This window comes from Nanorana parkeri, unplaced genomic scaffold (assembly GCF_000935625.1).
Source record: "Nanorana parkeri isolate BGI_ZX_2015 unplaced genomic scaffold, ASM93562v1 scaffold729, whole genome shotgun sequence".
Taxonomy (NCBI): domain Eukaryota; kingdom Metazoa; phylum Chordata; class Amphibia; order Anura; family Dicroglossidae; genus Nanorana; species Nanorana parkeri.
Window position 1 is genome coordinate 175650 of NW_017306997.1, and position 19879 is coordinate 195528.

Genomic DNA, 19879 nt, shown 5'->3' on the forward strand with positions numbered 1-19879 from the left:
AACTCAGGAATTAAATCTGCATTCAGGTACCTTAACTAGAAACAGAAATGTATCTTATTTGTGTGTCACTCTGCTGTAGAGCCTCAAATCATCTCTGAATTGGTGCTGACACTGTCCTTCCTTCTGGAGGGTGGTTACTTCTGTTCCCCATGGTCCCTGTGTGTGTTGTAACATAACCACCACTCCAAGCTCACTTCCGTGATGGATCCAATCTCGTGTTTAGTTTACTAATTGTATTGAGATTGTAGTCCATCATGGGAGGGAGCTTGGAGCGATATAACTCCTGAGTTTAGTGCCACTTTAAATAATCACGTTTCCATGGCACGATTCAAAAAACATAAAATAAAACTGAAGCCAGAACGTATTTCTTTTAGTGTTGGATAGAGTAAGGGAGGCTTATAATTCCTTTTTCCAAGATTTCTTTTTCCATCTGTGTCTCATTGGGGAGATTTCCCTTCACTTCCTGTACTATAACCATAACATGAAGTGAGAGGAAATCTCTTTAAATAGTGGTCAGCAGGGTCACCAGAACTTGTCCGGAAGATTTCCCATCTATTCCAGTTCTGGTGACAACCCAAAATTTGAGATTTTCTTTCCCTTCACAGGGCAAAAAGGCTGAATCTACCTAACAAGTACACAGATAGCAATGAAAACCTGGCGGGTGTTCTCATTTCTCTCCACTCTATGCAAGACTAAAATACAAAGAAAATGGCTTCAGTTGCCTGTCAATGCAGCAGAGAAACACAATCTGGAGTGTTTTCCAGAGGAAAGGAAAATTAGTTCAGCAACTAGTTCAACATTTTCCTTCTCTAATGTGGACCACAAAAAGCTGAACCCTGATTGGTTGCCAGCAGCGGAGTTTACCACTTTACACTAATAATGCCCACAGTTGTTTGGCCTGCTGTGCTGGACTAAAATATATATTTTAATTTAGATATATATATATTATAAATTCCTATATTCACGATTCTGCTGTGAATAAATATAAATGAGAATAGTGATCTCCCAAAGAGCTAGTGCTATATTACAGCACTGTGTTTTATGGATTCAATATTTTATATTGGTTGAGTTTCTAAAGTTTTTACATTTATGTCAAATTGCATATCTATTTTACACAACTTTAAACACTATTTCATAAACATTTGTTACTTTACAATATAATATGTATTGGGGGGTAGGGAAGATTGTCCCCCAGAATATCAGCACCTGAGTAAACATGTATTAAAAAGTAAATCTACTTTCCTGACACAAGTATGTATTCTTACCCAGAGCAGTGCAATAACTGTAAATAGTTTTGTCATGTACGGGTTTTCTTATACCTATGCGAAAATGTTCCTGTATTAGGCCCCGTTCACGCTGAGTGATTTCCGCGCGATATCACTCTATGTAGCTTGCCCAATGCATTTCAATGGAGCTGTTCACATCTCACAGCTCAATATCGCCTGTTGCTCGTCGCTGTAGCTTGTCGCTCGTACATGACCCTTTTTTCCGCGGATGTCGCGCGATTCGGCTCCAATAGACTCTATAGTGTCGCGCAAAATCGGCGGCATTGCGCGACTTGGTCGCGTGATATCGCGCAAGATAAGGGTCACTTTTGAACTGCAAAATGGAAGGAAAGAATGATGTCACATCAAGATCGCTGATGATTGGTTACAGTCCAATGTAGCAGCGACGAAGTCCCGCCCAAAAAACGCGATACGTAGCGCGATAAAATGTGCACTGTTAATCAATATCGCGCAATGTAGCTCATAGCCGCTCAGCACAAAATCGCGCTGAAATACGCACAATATCCATGTCGCTCAGTGTGAATGGGGCCTTACGTGTAGTCAACGAGAGGGGGAAGTCTGCCTGTTGTTATCACTAGGTTGCAGTCTTAATATCCCTAACCTCCCCCCATATTCCACAAGGCAAAAAAGCAAAAGTTTATTCAATGAGGCCAGTTCACACCAGCGTGCTGTGCTGCACTGAAAAAAAGTAGGGCATGCTCTACTTTTTTCAGCGCAATGTGCATCAAAGTGCGGAGATGCACCTCGGCGCAATGCAATATGAAAAGAAAAAGGAGGATGTGACCTCTAAGCAAATGAAAAAAAAATGCAATGCTGGGCAAAGCAATACGCATCAAGAGCAATAAAATGTGTGCTGCAAACTCAGCGCAACGCAACTGCGTTAGTGCACACGTGTTGTGTGGTGTGAATAGACCCTGAAGCTTATCTTTAGCCAAAACGTTTTTTTTTTTTAGTTTTGGATATAAGGAGTAGGGATGAGTAGAGTTGGTCTGAACCCGAGTTCCTCTGAACCAAGACGTGCCATAGGCACTTCCATCCTATCAGCTGCATTACGGGCATTCTCCCCCTGCAGCTGCATGAAAAAAAGGGGCATGATGCTTGAGCTGACATCATTTACCAAATACAGCCATATTAGGTAAATGTCATTTATCAAATTTAGGCATGCAGCCATATATGGTCAATGATGTCACTGCATCCTGAGTCTTTACTTACATCAAGCTGCGGATGGGGGAAATCCCCACAAGTAGATGATTGGGCGGCACCAATGGAGCGTCCTTCTGTGTTCGGGAGGGGCTCCTTCTGGGTTTGGAGAAGGTCCGATTCAGACCGGGTTCGCTCCTAACCTTAGCTCATCCCTAATAGTAAAGGATAAATATTGCGTCAGCCTATGTCCCTGCTTGGGAGATTGCCCCCCACTTTCTGTTCAAGCAGGAAGTGAAGGAAAAACTCTCCAATAGGGCCGGAAGGCATGGCTACGGTGCCATTGACTTCAATGCACCGCCACGCCCCAAAACAAAGTGAGCTGGCCGGAATGCAATTCAGTGCATTCCGGCACCAATCGGGCCGGAACGCACTGGGGCTGGTGTGAACTAGCCCCTATGGGAAATAAATACCATTTATGAAATGCATTATTTTTCTACCTTTGCTTACAGTGCCATGTAGGTCAATTAGGCACCAAAAGCCTATCTCTGGGGAAAAAACACCTGCAAGGGTTAACTGCTCATTAATGTTTAGAGGAGCTGTGTAAAGCACTTTTGCTTTCCTGAATCCTGCTCCCCTGGCAATTGGCTCTCGCCTAGTCATCCCTACTCTCTGGCTTGTAGACTGTCCTTTGGAGTCCCACATATAATGCAGGTCTATGATGTCAGCGAGCCTCTGACCACCAGAGCATAGGGGGGAAGGGGTTGCGGGTGCTGGAGCCCGCTGGAGTGGGAATCAAGTCCTTTACACAGGTCCCCTACACATTAACAAGCAGGTAATCCTTGCTGGGTGGAGGTAGCCCATGGCATTTTTTTTCCTGGACATAAGTTTAAAAGTGATATTAAAGTCAAAATGCTTTAAAGCTATTTGAAATGCTGATCAAATCACTTAGAATGGGCGCTACGTTTTGATGTTCAACGGTCTGGTTTCTTGCAGAAACAGCTGGTCCCCTGAGAACTGGCCCGGATATCCTGTTTTAGGGTCACTCCTTCCCCTAGCAGGGTCCTATGAAGCCACCCTTGTTTATGCTAGTAAGCTATGCGTGTTTCCACAAACACACAGGCACGGCAAAGCAAGCCATTGGTCTGCTCCCTGCTCCTCCAAGCTAGTAGATGGACAGCTGCTGGAGACTGTTCCATACCTTCCCTTCTGTACCTGTGATCTTGTATTGGACAGGAAATTCAGTTGGAGCCAGCTGTTTGCCCAGTCATCAAAACATGAAGACTGTGCAAAAATGTAAAGAAATACTTTGCTTCGTATATTTATTTGATCTGGATTCATGATGGTATAAATGTTTGAGCGATTAATATTACTTTAAGCAACATTGCTTGGTCACCACACTACCCACAGCCTGTGCCTTGAATGTGGAGGAGCAGCAACAGACTGATAAGGTTATCTCTCTGCTTCCTCTTTCTGTCAGCACATGTCAATGCGGGATGCCCTACTGAGCCCAAGTGCTGCCCCTCCCTCTCCCAACCTGAATGCTGCTATACTAGAGGCTAAAATCAAGTCAAATTCAGGTATTTACGCTGATAACGTTTAAAATACATTTAATATTTTTAATAAATACATATTTCAATATTTTTTAAATCTGCCTAAAATTCGTTTTTAATCCCAGAGATGTAAGGAAGTGTTAAGTGATTTCTTTCTCCAGCATCCACTTAAATCTGAATATGGAAATATGGATTTTGGTTGGACTGACCCTTTAACTACTGGCACCTTATGATTCTGCTAACTTGTGATATGATGTATCAAGAATATCATTGTTGCTGTCCTCTCCCAATACTGCCATTAACAGACTCATGATTTGTTTTCTCTCCATACTAATAAAATCCATCTTGATCTCCCGACCTGCTGTTTTCGTAGCACTGACTAGTCTATAGTTTTTCTCAGTGCACATTACCCAAGCACAACTGAGAAAACCATTCAGTGCATTATTAACATCACCAACACAGCACAGCATAGCTGCCTTCAGTATGTCTAGGTGATGGCCAAAATCTTGGACAGAAAATCTTCATGTTTTACTGACGTCTGATGTTGAACATCTGTTCCGGACTTTCCATTCAAGACACATGTGTTGCCCTGTTTAGTCCCCATTACGGAGTCACGCACTCTTTTTCCCTCTGTAGTCTCAGTCCTAAAGTGTCACTTGGCAGTGTGCCGCATCCTACTTGGCGGTAGGGGAGGTGGCGCTCTTTTGGGGGGTTGCAATACCTGCAAAAAATAAGAAGAATTTGAACTCATTTTTTTTTTTTTTAAAACATCAATGACATAAAAACATTGAGGGTAATTTATCAAAACTGGAGCAGAAAAAAATCTGGAGCAGTTGCCCAGGGCAGCCAATCAGCTTCTCTCTTCAGATGGTTCAGTTAAGATTTGAAAATCACAGAGAGAAGCTGATTGGTTGTCATGTACAGCTGCTCCAGATTTTCTCTGCTCCAGTTTTGATAAATTCCCCGCAATGCGTGTAAACACCAACCCTACTACAGATTATACCTAAACTCAAAAAACAAGATTTGTTATGCTATAGGAAACATCTAGAAATGGTAATTATGCCTAAGTACAATTATTGTATCTTTTGTCTGCAATTCCTTCTGAAAAATAACAGTGTACTTTCTGGAACGTGAGTGTGCCTAGGCCTTAGGCTCTCCTACAGCCTTATAGATGTATATCTTTGGGGTGAGATTTCACTATTGTTCTCCTTACTGGTCTCCTTGTTGGAGGCTCAGACATGAGGAAGCAAAACCCTGCGTCTACCAAGATGGTGGCCTCCACAGAGAGACACATTGCAGAACAAGGCATGATAAGTCAGTAATAGGGAAATGATCAGCTGCAGGGAGACCACAGGCAATACTGGCAACTAGTCCTTTGTCCCCTGCCTGTCTTTTTTTGGGCACAGTTTCCAGGGTTCAGTACCTCTTTAATGGGTGGCACAGCTTGACTGAATGGAAAAATTCTATTGGAGATACTGTATGTTGTTCCAAAGAGACTTGACAGCAACTGAGATATCAATTTTAGGTAAAGTTGTCTTGTTTGGTGAAGGATAAGGCACCCAAAAGTGATATTCCAGTTTTTGAAAAATGTTGCATAGTTGAACCACCTAACAATTCCTTATATCTATCAGGAACTCTATTGATCTCTATCTCTGCTCTAACTTCACAAATTTGAAACATCTGCCGTGGCAGTTAAATAAGGGTGTCCCACTGATTATATTTTATACTATGAAGAATGCAACCAGCGATGCTTGAACATGCAGCTGTGAGCAGGAACACACAAAATTCTCAGGTGGACAGGAACAGAATTGGGAATTATACCAGGGAGATCTTATCTTAATGATCTTATCTTATCTTAATATCTTAATTATATAAGAAGCCAGAGGCAGATTCAGCCTATTAGGCCCCTTCTAGAACAAAAATATCACTTTTGGTTGTGTTAAGGCTTGCAAGTAGACCCCTTCCCTATTGGGACCTATGGCTAAAGGCCATGCAAGCATGGAATTGTTCAACTCTCAGTCCGCGTTACCTGCAGATTTAAAGAATATAAAGGGAGGGTAAGTGGAAGCTGTTGGACTGCCGCTGACAGATGTACAGCAGCCACATCTGAACAGGACACCTGAGATTCCTGCCACAAGAATCTGTAGGTTCCTGTTAATGGGGCCTCATATTCATCACCACTAGCTTTCCTGTAGCTTAGCTTTACCTTTGGAGGTGGTTGAGGTGGAGGAGGTGGTGCTGGTCTGCTGGGTGGAGGCATTCTTACTGGAGATGCGGTATGTGTGGATCCACCATCTAACTGTCTGCTTTGAGGATGATGACTGGATGGAGACCTTTGATCTGCTGTCCTGTGGTTAGACTGTAAACTGACTGGACTTTTTGAGCCCTGTAGAAGGACAGTAAAAATAAAATCAATTGTTTACCCGGTTTATCCTTAAACCTGTACAACAGAATGATATCTGTGCACAGCAACCCATGTCTTTGTTTGGTAAAGGTGTTTCATTTGAGTGACAGCTCCACAAATTCTTTTCAGATTAACTAGAGCTTCAGCGTTCTAATATTTCATATTCCAGATCTGATCCGTAGTTTTGGTTATAGTTTGGATTATTTTCTCACAATGATGTCACACAAATTTGCTGTTTGTTTTATTTCTTCAATTTGACTTTTTGGTCATTCTCAATAATTGCTCTAAAGTTGATGAAAGATAGAATCTCAAAAACTATTCTATTTGCTATCACTTTCTTTAAAAACTCTATAAATGCGCTGAATCTGAACTATTTCCATGTGGTCTGATTACTTACATTTATGTATGACTTCTTAAAATTCAACTTAAAGATCAAGAAATGTCCACACATGATCATGATGTTTTGTAGTTTCATAGGTAAATGGAACAACCGGTTTATCAAGCAAAGTCATGTGGGAACAGGTAGGGGCCATCCCCAAACTGTTCCCACAAAGTTGGGAGCATAAAATTGTCGAAAATGTCTTGGTATGCTGATGCCTTAAGAGTTCCCTTCACAGGAACTAAGGGGCCAAGCCCAACCCCTAAAAAACAACCCCACACCATAATCCCCCCTCCACCAAACTATACACTTGGCACAATGCAGTCAGGCCAGTACCGTTCTCCTGGCAACCGCCAAACCCAGACATGTCCATCAGATTGCCAGACAGAGAAGCTTGATTGGTCACTCCACAGAACACGTCTCCACTTCTCTAGAGTCCAGTGGCAGCGTGCCTTACACCACTGCATCTGACGCTTTGCATTGCACTTGGTGATGTAAGGCTTGACTGCAGCTGCTCGGCCATGGAAACTCATTCCATGGAGCTCTCTACGCACTGTTGTTGTGCCAATCTGAAGGCCACACGTAGTGTGGAGGTCTGTAGCTATTGACTCTGCAGACAGTTGACGACTTCTGTACACTGTACGCTTCAGTATGTGCTGACCCCGCTCTGTCATTTTACCTGGCCTACCACTTCGTGGCTGAGTTGCTGTTGTTCCCAGTTGCTTCCACTTTCTTATAATACCACTAACAGTTGACCATGGAATAATTATTAGCAAAGAAATTACACAGAACACCTGAATCCAATGATTTGGAGGGGTGTCCCAATACTTTTAGTAATATAGTGTATGTAAGGAATTCTCGATACCTGGTGGAAGTGTTATTGGCTATCTGTAATGCAGTTTCCGCCCAGGTATTCACTTGTATACCTCTACAAAGCTAGCATCCTCCTATTGCACCAGATTTATGAAAGCACCACAAAATGAGCTGGGATCTTACCACTGTGGTCTGCGGTCTGTGCCTGGAGGTAGGGTCGATTTTGCACTTATCACTGCTGTCACTGTTCAGAAAAGAATAAAAAGTGAGTTTATACTCCTGTGTTTACTGTCATTGACCAAAACCCAAAACACTAACAAATGATAGTCTCTACAACCCAAACCTACTGATTGTTCAATCAGTAACATGATGATGATCAATGATGGAGCAACATCACACCAAAGTGGCCAGCACTCTGTTCTCTCCTTCAGATCCCAATTGTTGCACTAAATAAGCTTAGCAGTGCTGCAGAACCTGAGTGGCTCACAGTGCTGCTCCTTCCTCCCGGAAAAAGAGAGAATTAAATGGTGTTTGTATACCTGAAGTTCAGTTTTAAATGGTCTTGCCCTTCCAGGTGTTGCTCATTAAAAGTGTTTGTTCTCATATTTCATATCACCATGTCAGGGGAATGAGCAAGTAGTATGTAGGCCCCAGCAAACAATATAAAATGAAAGGTAATTTACCTGGTGTGCAGATAGCCAGCTGCAGGACCAGTGTCTGATTTGAGGAATCTGCTCAGGCACCTGCATCTATAAAGGTATGCGGACGCACTGACTGCTAACCCAGCTAGCAGTAATATAGAGAGAAATATCCAAAGTACAACAGACTGTGCACCTAGAAATAAGAAGAAATGTAATAAATTTGGGTTAGTTTACAAGGTTCCCGTTGGAGTGGTTTTCTCTTTGTTGTTTCCACCCACACTAAGCCCCACCCATTTCCGATGCCCCTAAAATTGTACAGATAAAGTCTGGTAAAACAATGCACTAATATGGATTCTCCAGTGGCTACCAGGATAGCTAACAGTCAGGACTAAAGATGAAAATCATTGCTCAAGCTTTACAGGCCACCACAAGTTTCTCACCTTGCCTAACTGCAGGAATGACCCTTAATTCTGGGCACCATACCCCCTGCCATCCAGATGGAAAAGAGAACACTCACCCTCAGTAGGTACCGGTCCACTGTCTATGCTGCCACCATTTCCTGTCTGGTTACAATACGGAGGCTTCCAACCAGGTCGACAGTGACAGTTCTGGTTATTATTGCAAACCTAATAAACAGAGAAGCAAGTCCAGTTTCAAGGCTGCAATTATTTGATCAGATTTTTAAAGAGAACCTATCAGCAAAGCAACATGGAATTTTCCATCCCTGACTTGCTTCCAAAAACCAATAAGCAACAAGGCTATCGCCCTTATCTTTCTTGTCAAAGACTGCTTGTCAGAATAATCATAATAATGACCCAGTGCAAGCATGCACCCATGAAAGTGTAAGGACACCTAATATGAATGCATTGCAATGAAAGTAGTGAAGGAAGGATGAGGATGGCAGTCATAGACTTTTCACCTTCAAAAATAGGCCATCTGTGGCAGACACCATATTTCGGCAAAAATGACAGATAATATAAAACAGTAGTCCGCTAGCTGGCAGCAGAGATGTTTTAAGGACAAAAATGTTTTCTTAACACTTACAGTGAGGCTACCCCCACATTGCAACGGTTAACAGATCATTTTTGACCAGGTTAAAAAAAGTCATATTCACCTGAACTGACGGGCCGGCTTGTTCTCTCCTCCTCCGCTATAGAACCATCACGTTCTATACGCTGTGTATAGACATGAGGACGCTGAGGAATATTCCAAAGCTGCAGCGTAGAAGGAGGGAGGTTGTAGGGGGCGCTGGCACAGATAGCAATAAAACCTGACAGAAGTTCTAATCCCTCTTCACTCCATCCATGTCATGTTTCACATGCATTGTGATATGCCTTTGAATATTGTATGTGTTTCATCTGTCCCTGGTGTTTCTTTCTTCCCCTCCCTATAGCTGAGTTTTCCTCTGTATAGATAGCTCCACCCTTCCTCATTCTGGTCCAGTTTTCCATCTCAGCACATGTCATTTTGTTGAGTGGATCACTTTTGACCTATCTGATGTTCACTGTTGTAAGATCCTCACAGTTTTGGATTAAACTTCTCAACGATCTTCAAAGTGTCTTCTGGATCGAGTCACTCTCTGCCAATGCAGCTAAGATTGTCAGTTATTGCTATCTCGCCACAACTGTAAGTTATAGAGATCACACTTTCAATGCTTAGATTGAAGAGGCAGAATAATCCAAAACTATTATAAATGTCACTCAGCAAGTGAGTTTGGTTAGACGCTCACCCCATTTCCATTGCACTTTCTCGTACACTCGTCCAATTGAAGAAAGGAGGTATTTCGGCACTGTCCCTCAAAGCAAATCTGGAGAAAAGGGAATGAGTAGGTAAGTGACCCAATTTCACATAAACACACACTCTGGCTTGTGTTTAGTAAGGCAAAGAGCAATGTATAAAGCTCTATTTTTTTCATTCAACCCATGGGCTGATGAAAAAACAATAGAATGGAGTCCTCCATCAACGCTTATGAGAAATCCCCCGGCTGCTTCCTTTCAATCCGATTGGCTGCTGGCTCTGTTCGTTCAGAGATTTTCCAACCGGCTCCTTTAATCAGCTGATTGAGGGATGTCAGCCAGAAGGGTGGCGGCAGCGTCACCTACTGTGCGATTTGCGGCCATTTCCTGAAGGACCGTCTAAAATTCCTATGATTTATGGCCAGCTTTAAATGCACTAGAGCACTACAGCCAATCAGCATCTTTCATCTGTCTGATTTTTCAAGCCTACTGAAATATGATTGGTAGCTAAGTGTTGTTATACTTAACTGAACCTGCGCTATGTTGATTAAAGTAGATCTAAACCCAAAACTGAAAATGTAATATATTGCAGCTTACCAGCCCTTAGATGTGGTGGATGCAATATTTTCTTACATTTATTTATATTTGCTGTTGTCAGCTATTTACTAGAGGTTAGGAGTTCACTGGATTTCTGGCAGATCAATGAGAACTGAGACTTCCCAGAAATGTACACCCCAGGAGAGTTACAGGCATAATCCTATTGGTTGCAATGAGCAAAACAACATGGAATTTCAAATATTTGCATAATGAAAGCTTTTGAAATGTTGGCCTGACCTGGTTTTCTCCGCATTTAGTACCAGAAAGGACTAGGCCGGGATCCATCATATCTTCCTCTTCAGTCATTCTGTAAACATGTGTCCCCCTGCAGAGCACACGTCTCCCCTGCACCGTGATTGTGGTGTCTATGGCCACGGCGTTGTGCTCTATGGGTCTGGAGGAGGAGCTTAGGCACTGGATCTTTCCACACTTGAAATGCCTACATGGGGGTAAAAATAGATGTATTAAAATGGTCCAGTAGATGACCCGATAAACAGTACAAAAAAAATATACCTAACTCACCCATCTTCACATTTCCGATATTCACCATTTATGTCTCGTCCACAGTTGCCATATTGGTCTCCGGCGGCATTAATCTTTTGAAAACACACATCCGGGGCAATGCTTGCTCCTGTTGGGCATACAAATGGCACTTGTGAAAGACCTGTACTGTATTTGTAGAGTCCATGCACATTACTTCTTGTCATTTTCTCATCTGGGAGATTTCCCCTGACATCCTGTTGTGAGCCTGGGACAGATATGAGGGGAATCTCTCCAATGGGGACACAATCAACAACTCATCCTGACACAGCTACCACCTTTTGTATCACTTTCACCTCCCTTTTAGATTGTAAGCTCTCTTGGACAGGACCCTCCTAACCCTCTTGTCTTGCATTGTATTGCAATGTCTTCCTTTATATTGTAAAGCACTGCACAAACTGTTTGCGCTATATAAATCCTGTATAATAATATTAATAAAATATATTTTATAATGTATTTTCAGTAAGTACTCAGAGTTTCATATACATCAAACCTTGTCTCAAAGTTTCACCCTAACCGTCCCCTGCTCTTTTCCAAAGACCTCCGGCTTTCTAGCTCCCTCGTCGACTCCTCCCATGCTCACCTCCAGGACTTCTCTAAAGTCTCTCCCATCCTCTGGAACTCCTTACCCCAACCTGTCCCTCTATCTCCCACTCTGACTGCCTTTAGGCGATCCCTTAAGACTCATCTCTTCAGGGAAGCAGATCCCACCTCAACCTAACCATTGAACTATCACTTTCTCAAGCCATTCATCCACACACGCCTACCACCTCTTGTATCACTTTCCCCTCCCTTCTAGATTGTAAGCCCTCATGGGCAGGGCCCTCCTTGCCATCTTGTCTTGAATTGTATTGTTATGTCTCCCTTATTTTGTAAAGCGCTGTGCAGACTGTTGGCGCTATATAAATCCTGTATTATAATAATAATATACCTTACAGTGAGTGACTTTCTCATTTTTACTTTCCTGCTGTTACATATTTTATTTGATGAATTTTTAATATAGATTTCTAAATGTTTGCTCTAGTGGTCATCTAAATGTCATGTAATCTGAATAGCATCCTATAACACCATGCAAAAATCCTAATCAGAGGACGTCAGCTATCTGACCCATACACATGTTCTTCCTTACTGCTATAGATTTATATAATTGGGTTTAACTCATCTAATAAACAGTAGAAATATAGAAAAGGATAATAAAAAGTGATGTAGAAGTGTACTGTGTGTGTGCTGACAAATGAATGTATCTTGATGATATAGATGTCACAAGGGGCCATGTTTCTCTGGCTTAGCTCACCGGTTCCCCAGAGCTGCCGGCACTGTTGTTGGTGGGTCAGACACCTCCCGTTGTAGCAGAAAGCTTTTTCGTCTTGGCAGGAAGTTCCATCCAGCTGGAAGGAGTTGGGAGGACACACAGGAGAATGTCCGGTACAAAACTCTGGCAGGTCACAAGCTCTGGATGTCTTCCGGCACGGGAACCCAGGTGGCCTGAGCTAAGCAGGAATGTAACAGCGAGGGGTTATTGTAAGCATGTGGTTTACATTAGGTCACATTATTTATGTACTCATCATACAATAAGCGGTTAGTTGTGTTTGTCAGCTGGACACAGTATTTCTTCTTCCGTGAATAACAAAGTAGAGATGTCTTACTCTGCAATGATGGCAGCAGGTCCCATGGGCACACTCCACCCCTGGCAGCAGGGTACAGGTTGAAGCATTGCAGCATGGATTGTCACATTGCTGGAGGACAGAAAGTGTGGGAGATAGAGTTAAGGAAGCAAAAAGAACCAACAGATGGCTGGATATATGATAAAGTGATACAAATTAGAAATGTGCCTAAAGAGGAACTATTAGGTATTATTATTAAAAGAGGGGTAAAGCAAAAGTCTTTTTTGGCTTCACCTCTCTTTGGGTTAGAGGAGTACATTAATAAATGTCAGCAGATAGTGGGCTAATTCCTGCTATCTGCTGACAGCACAGAGCCACACTGCAACTGGTTAGGATCCCAACAATATTGTTGGTATCCACCCTGGCTACCTAAGTGACAGCTGACTGTCTCTTGAGCCAGAACCAGCTGTGCCCTCCCCTGTCTGTCCCTCCAATGAGCGCTTGAGGAACAGGGAGGGGAGGGGGGATCCCTGCGGGGAACTCACTGACAATCACTGCTCTCTGCATGGAGAAGAGACTGTGAGCTGAGCAATCAATGGTTGCATGACCACTTAGCTCTCAGTATATAGTCAGCACATAACATCTGCAGTATCCCACACTGGCTCGAAGTAGCAGGATATATTATATTCTACATGCACTTCTCTTTTACAGTTGCATAAGCAAAGGAGTTACATTGTCTCCAGCACCTTGCTCTATTCTCAGCATACCAAGAACAGTCGGTAAGTACAATGCATGCCGTATGTGCCGTGCATTGTACACAGAAGACAAAAAAAAGCACCAGGAGTCATGGGAACTGTTTTTCAGCAAAATAAACTCTGCGTGCCTTTTCTGCTGAAAAACTCTACCTCCTGGTGATTTCTCCTGGTTCCACTTCGAGGAGTTACACTGTAATACTAACACAAAATATATACTCACTAAAAATGCACTTTACATTCCCTTTAAACAACATGTCCATGTATGTTAGCAGGCTATGCAAGGATTCTAGAAGGGATGGAGAGCCAATGATTGCATCCATAGAATGTAGTATATTATACCTCGATATCCCCACAGTCACATTGCTCCCCCTCTTCCAAGAAGCCATTTCCACAACGTGCTCCTCCATAAAGGGTCTTTGTGTCTGGGGTATTGCTGAGGCACATCCCCCCTCCAGAGCGCAGGAAGCGGTCCAACTCTCGCTTATTACAATCATTGAACACTTTAGGGAAAGGGTGTCTGCAAACACAAAACAGTCAACAGTTTCATCTCAACTTATTTTCATTGACAAATACCTTAATTATTTTCTTTCCTACAGCACAGTACCCAATAGACACGGCACATCCTTGCCTTCGATGGCATATGCCAGGGCTTGTCATCTAAAAGCAGAACTCAATACAGCCCATTAAAGAAGATACAGCTCGAAAATAATGTAAAGGTGCAGTCCACTGAAGAGCATTTGGCTACGTGTATGTCTTGAATACTCCAACAAGGAGATCCATCTGCCATAATTCTCTACTCTGGTCTACCTTTTTGAGTTTCAGCCCTCTGTTTGCATTCTCAATAATATAAATAATAAAAAATCATCAAGGGCCTCATAATGAGCACAGAAGGTGTGCAGAGCCCAGAACACACAGATACCTGCACATACCATTAATAATTATTTTGCACACTAGACAGCACCAAAATATGGTGTGCCCTATTATGCAAATGCAAAATACCATATAGTCACTCGCACTCCTTTAAATTATTATTATATTATGCGAATGATGACTCCTTCTAAGATTTTTGGTCATTAGCATATCAACAAGAAAACTTGTGTGGTGGGAAGGAAGGTTAAAAGTGCCAAACATCCCTTCTCAAGTCAATATGGGAAGAATGCAGTGGGTTGTGGTCCACTCTAGATTTACTAGCGGTACATAGAGTATATGCACCTATGGGTGCCTGTACGTAACTTCTAAAAGCATTTACCTTGCTTGCATTCCAGTACGGAGCCATTGAAATATCTAGCCACACCCAAAACTAATCTTTATAGATTTGGCAGGCAATTATAGTCATATAATGGCAGCATTAGCTGCTATGGAGTAGCTAGGTGGCACATGCAGTCTGCGGCATTTCCAATATACCAAATTAGGTAACATATTATTATGAAGTAGTTACAGTGGGACAATGGGAAGACATCTGCCCATTTTCCTTGAATGCTGAGCACCACTGTTGTTTATCCTGTGATTCACTGGTTGACGCAAAGCATGCTCTTTTAGTAATTTAATTTCCTCTTCTCCTCGAGAAGACCAGGTTACATGGAGATTTGCATGGTCAGGCCAAGGCATATATGATAACAATTGCTTCCGACAAGAGACGTAATCATAACCACCCCCTGATCCTTGCCTGAGCATCGTATTGCTGGGTTGGCATGAGGTTGTTCCCTTAGGTCTGGCGAATGTTATAATAACATTATATAAATATCTAAAGTCACCGTACCACATAGGAATTAGTGACTCACCCAGTAGCAGCCGCCATTATGCAGCCTCCATCTTCAGGTTTGGCTGTACAACAGCCAGCAGCATCGTGATTCATGCCAAAATTGTGTCCCATTTCATGAGCCATTGTGGCTGCAACTCCAATTGCATTGTCAGAATGATCCTACAAGAGTATAAGAAGGTTACATTAGGTGATACATTGTTTGAAATAATACCATCTACCAATACATGTGACAGTAAATAAAACAAACCACACACACTAATGCTACATTGTAAAAAGCGGGCATATTGTATGCTGTGCCTTTACAACTCACAATTCCATTCACAATGTTGCAGTATATCACTCTGCAAGAACATATTGACATCACTGAAAGAAAATCTCCAGTTTGGCTAAAAAAAAATAAAGGAGTATGGGGAGGTAAGTACATAGGGTATGTGGTACTTCTATTTATACCTAATCTGGAAGTTTTCTTGAAGCAGTATCTAGCAAACTGACTGCACAGCTCATCTGCAGCTAGTGTTGTCATATTGGTTCACAAAAATTAAATCAGATTCACTTACCATATTCACACCTCCAGACTGATAGGAAGAGCACATTGCCTGAAGTGGGGCCAGCCCAATAGTAGTACCATGAAAAGATCGCCCTCTGCAGGAACAAAACATGAACTGCAGTTAACAGTATTTCAACTCATGACAATAACATAACAATGACTCTAAAATAATAATAATAATAATCACAAATGAAGAAGCAGTGTATAACATCAAAAAATGAACACATTGCACACTAGCTGTGTTCATCTGTCAGGCTGTCCTTTATATAGAGACCTTTTATTTAGACCTCCTGACATGGGTTAATTTAATTGTCCTTTATGAAAAGGGCAGCAGACCTAGCAATTGATTACGACCGCACTAGAAAAAGACAAGTCCAAGCAATATTAAGAACTGCTGGCACTTCAGCTTATAGGAAAGGCTAGTGATATTGAATGCATCATAAAGCTGAATTTAAAGCAGATCTAAAAGACACACATTAATGCAGCTCTGTATAAATCAATGCTTCCTTAATTGTATTTTTAAATACAAGCAGTGCAAGTACCTAAATATGGTATAAGCCTCTTGCAATTCACTGTACAGCAAAGAACAGACTAGGGGAAAGGAGAAGCAGCACAAGCAGCCAATCAGTTGTGCTGCAGTGCCAAGAGCATACTGATAGGAGGAGAGAGAAGAGTGACAGAGACAGGAGCTCAACTGTCTGCTGCTTCCCCTTTTAGGTGACCAATTATAGGATAGGAGGGCAAGCAGACCTGTAAGTATTACTGAACTGCAGAAGATTAAGATCAGGTTTCCTGTCCTTTCATAGAGGGCTGTGCTTTGTTTGAGGGCTGTGTAAATCTTAGGACTGGATTAACAGAAATACAAATTTGTTGGCAGGAAAAACAGCTCCTATATATGTATTTCATTGATGTATTTAGATATTTGTCTGGAGTTCACCATTAACATTACTGATGCTATTTTCACTTGTTGAACTTATCATTCTGACTGTGCACTAAACAAGGACCATACTGTCACAGTAACGTCACAATGTTCTCACGTTATTAGCTGTGCATTGTCGTGCGGCGTATGCTGTAGGATCTTTCTTCTGTAGGATAGGAAGGCACGTAAGGTCATATATGGGTTTTCTGAGACATTGCACTTATCTCCAGCAGTCCAGATCTCCAACCCAACCACTGCAATTCGAATCCTTAGTGTTCTGTAAAACTATAATAAATAAAGCAACTTAATATAGATATTGACTTGTGCATTTTAGTCTCTTTACTACACATGGGCTTATTCATGTGAGACATGGAGACATGAGCATAGTGCACTATCCATGCCTTAGAAGTCCATTAGTATTCATCTTTCGTTGATCTGATGCTTCTTTTACACTTAAACTGCAATCTGATTGGCTGATATGAGCCACTGGATTTTGCAAACCATAAGTGTTGTTTCCATTGCTTTTATTTTATTTGTATTATGACCTGGTCATTAACACAAATACATTGAAACATGTATACTTGGAAAATAAGTAAGCTAAGACTTACCTTTCTTGAGGTTTGCAGAGCCAGGACACCACTCCAGTCAGTAATATGTCAGCAATGATGTTATACATAAACAGCAGATCCACTGTGAAACTTTTTTGCACTATGGGATATCCTTTCAGTGAAAGGATTATGTTCATCACAATGTTTCCAGGCCCCCACCCCTCCTAGAAGTGGTGACAGAAAGTGGGAGGACACAGAGTGGCACCAGTGCCGGTGTTGCAGGCTGGACCAGATGTGCGTAGAGACACGGGTGTATGGACCAGATGACCATAGGTTGCAGGACCAGGACTGAACACCAGAATACTGGAGTACCAGAACGGGTAACAGGTGTGCAGTTGGTGTTTTATGCCAAGGTCAGTAACAGCCAGGCAGGGGAGTACCAAATCAGGAACAAGGAATTATGATTGCTAATACTTGCGCACATGGACGCTAATACATGTGTACCTGCCGGCTAATGCACGTATGATTCTGTACACAGGGCCATGAGCCATAGTACATGCACGTGCCTGAGCATGTACTGGTCTTCTGGTATGTACTGAACCTTCCTTACAGCAGCATACAGATTTAACAGGTCAGTGTTGGTAGTAGAAAAGAGAAGAAAGTTTGGGAGGCCAGCATGTAAGATAGGGAAGGGGCATGAGGGTGATGCCATTATTGCTTTACAGATAGGTTGACAAGGCAGTGGGTTGAGGGAGAGGAAAGGGAGGTTGGTGAGGTAACAGATCCAGGGTTGTGGTCTGCTAAAATGACAGATGGAGAAGGGTCATAGGTGTACTGCTGAAGACCCATGAGGGTGGTGCTGTACATATAAGTTAAAAGGTTAGCACTGGAGGTAGGAGGAGAAGAAAATAAAAGGGAGGTTGGTGAGCTACAGGGTCTACCTTAACGCCAATTTATTCTAATCCCACTGAACTAACGCCTGCCACAGCATACTTACCTTATCTGGTGTTTGAAGCCTCTGTGCCCAAACATACCAGTCCCACAATGAAAAGTAACAATGCCAGTCCGCTGACACTGAATGATACTGTTTAATTCTACAACCACTATGTGTCAGTGGTGCCCACACCACTCCATGCTTGAGCACCATTCCAAGTGCCCAGGAACACAACCAGTGAGGTTAGACTCCAATGTCTGCATTCATTTCAACCTTTGTGCAAATACAAGTACTCTCTATGTGGCTCAGCAATTTTTTTTCTGCCATGCCCACCAGCAACGTATTCTGACACCTGTGTATGAGATCTTCCTTACTAAGTACCAGTAGTGTGTTTTAACGACCAGACAATACAGCATGGCGTTTATTAAAATTCCTACCTTATCTATATAATTGGTAACCTCCAGCATCTTCCTCTGGGTCTGCTCCAAGTCTGAGTCAAGTTTCTGAAACTGAGAAAATGAGAGGAAATCAATAAATGAGCTCCACTTCAAATATATAGCAGTCAGCCCCAGGAAACACGCAACATGCCATTGATCCCGCTAAATGGCTTAGAAGGCAATATACCCCTGGCACCATTCCCAAGATCACCCACACCCCTGTGGACATATTTACACACCGTCTGATTCATTTCTGCATTATGTTAATTTAATACGAACGATTGTAATCTCGTTGTTGGGCAGGGGCCAGAATGGAGAACTGACACTATGGAGTACTTTTACCAAAGAGCAGATTAGTTAATCCCTCATATCCAGTAATCATTTTCAAAGCTCAGATTATTTACTACATTAAAGGAGAACTATGGGGGTTAAGGCTTTTCCCCATAGTTCTCCTTAGGGTAACGGGAGGACACAAACTAGCGTCCTCCCGTCACCCTAGGCTCAGTATACCGCGAGCTGCTGCTCGCGGTATACTGAGACGCCGCAGCTGAAGCGGATCCCGACAATTATGTCTGGATCCACCCAGCTGCGTGACTGACAGCTGGCTCTGCCTATCTAGAGGCAGAGCCAGCTGTACCCGCCCCCTCCCCGTCTGTTCCGCCAGTCAGCACAGGGGGAATCCAGCCCCTCCCCTGTCACGGCAGAGAGCCGTGACAGGATCGATAGGTGAGCGAACGCCGGTATGTGTTCGCTCACCTCCCGATCTACTAAGCCGACCTGTCTCATTGTCACAGGTCGGCTAGAACTATGAGGTGAGTGAAAAGCACTCACCTCATAGTTCTCCTTTAATGGCCAATATCTCACTTAATATCTCACATAGTCCAAACATACTCTCTGTTAAATTGATTACACGCGTTACAGTCTGTTTGTACATGCTCCTTCAGATGTACCTACTACTTTTTGGTGGCCAGCTTTACTGGATATCACCATTGCTCTATGCACAGATATAGGAAGGTAGAGGGATGCGCACATACAATCCAACAGCCCTTTGGCACTTCTAACTGCAGAGTGATCCCAGAAAACATAAGCATGGAGTGGCAGATCATTCCTGTCTATCTAAACAGAGAAGGTAAGGGGAAAGAGAAGAGCTTCCCTGGAAGGCATAGCCAACACTGCTTATCTCATGACAAACATTGGAGTTCAGGGCAAGTATTGTAATGTGCCTGATCCATATTCCCTTTAAGAGGACATCCAGCAAGGAGGATCAAGTGATTCACTCCGCTT

At 42.7% G+C, this 19879-nt stretch overlaps 1 protein-coding gene across 1 annotated transcript in view; it reads right to left on the bottom strand.

Annotated features, from left to right (window-relative positions):
- Positions 1-4631: 4631 nt before the first annotated feature.
- ADAM19 (ADAM metallopeptidase domain 19) overlaps positions 4632-19879 on the bottom strand; it is a 50029-nt gene continuing 34781 nt past the window's right edge. Inside the window, exons 7-21 of the mRNA XM_018564131.1 lie at positions 18596-18667; positions 16795-16961; positions 15768-15852; positions 15230-15369; positions 13788-13965; positions 12736-12825; positions 12384-12579; positions 11072-11180; positions 10787-10988; positions 9946-10023; positions 8734-8842; positions 8259-8409; positions 7759-7819; positions 6186-6365; positions 4632-4700 (exon numbers count right to left, since the gene is read on the bottom strand). Of these exons, the coding sequence (XP_018419633.1) occupies positions 4632-4700; positions 6186-6365; positions 7759-7819; positions 8259-8409; positions 8734-8842; positions 9946-10023; positions 10787-10988; positions 11072-11180; positions 12384-12579; positions 12736-12825; positions 13788-13965; positions 15230-15369; positions 15768-15852; positions 16795-16961; positions 18596-18667 (1887 nt within the window). The remainder of the gene's footprint in view (positions 4701-6185; positions 6366-7758; positions 7820-8258; positions 8410-8733; positions 8843-9945; positions 10024-10786; positions 10989-11071; positions 11181-12383; positions 12580-12735; positions 12826-13787; positions 13966-15229; positions 15370-15767; positions 15853-16794; positions 16962-18595; positions 18668-19879) is intronic.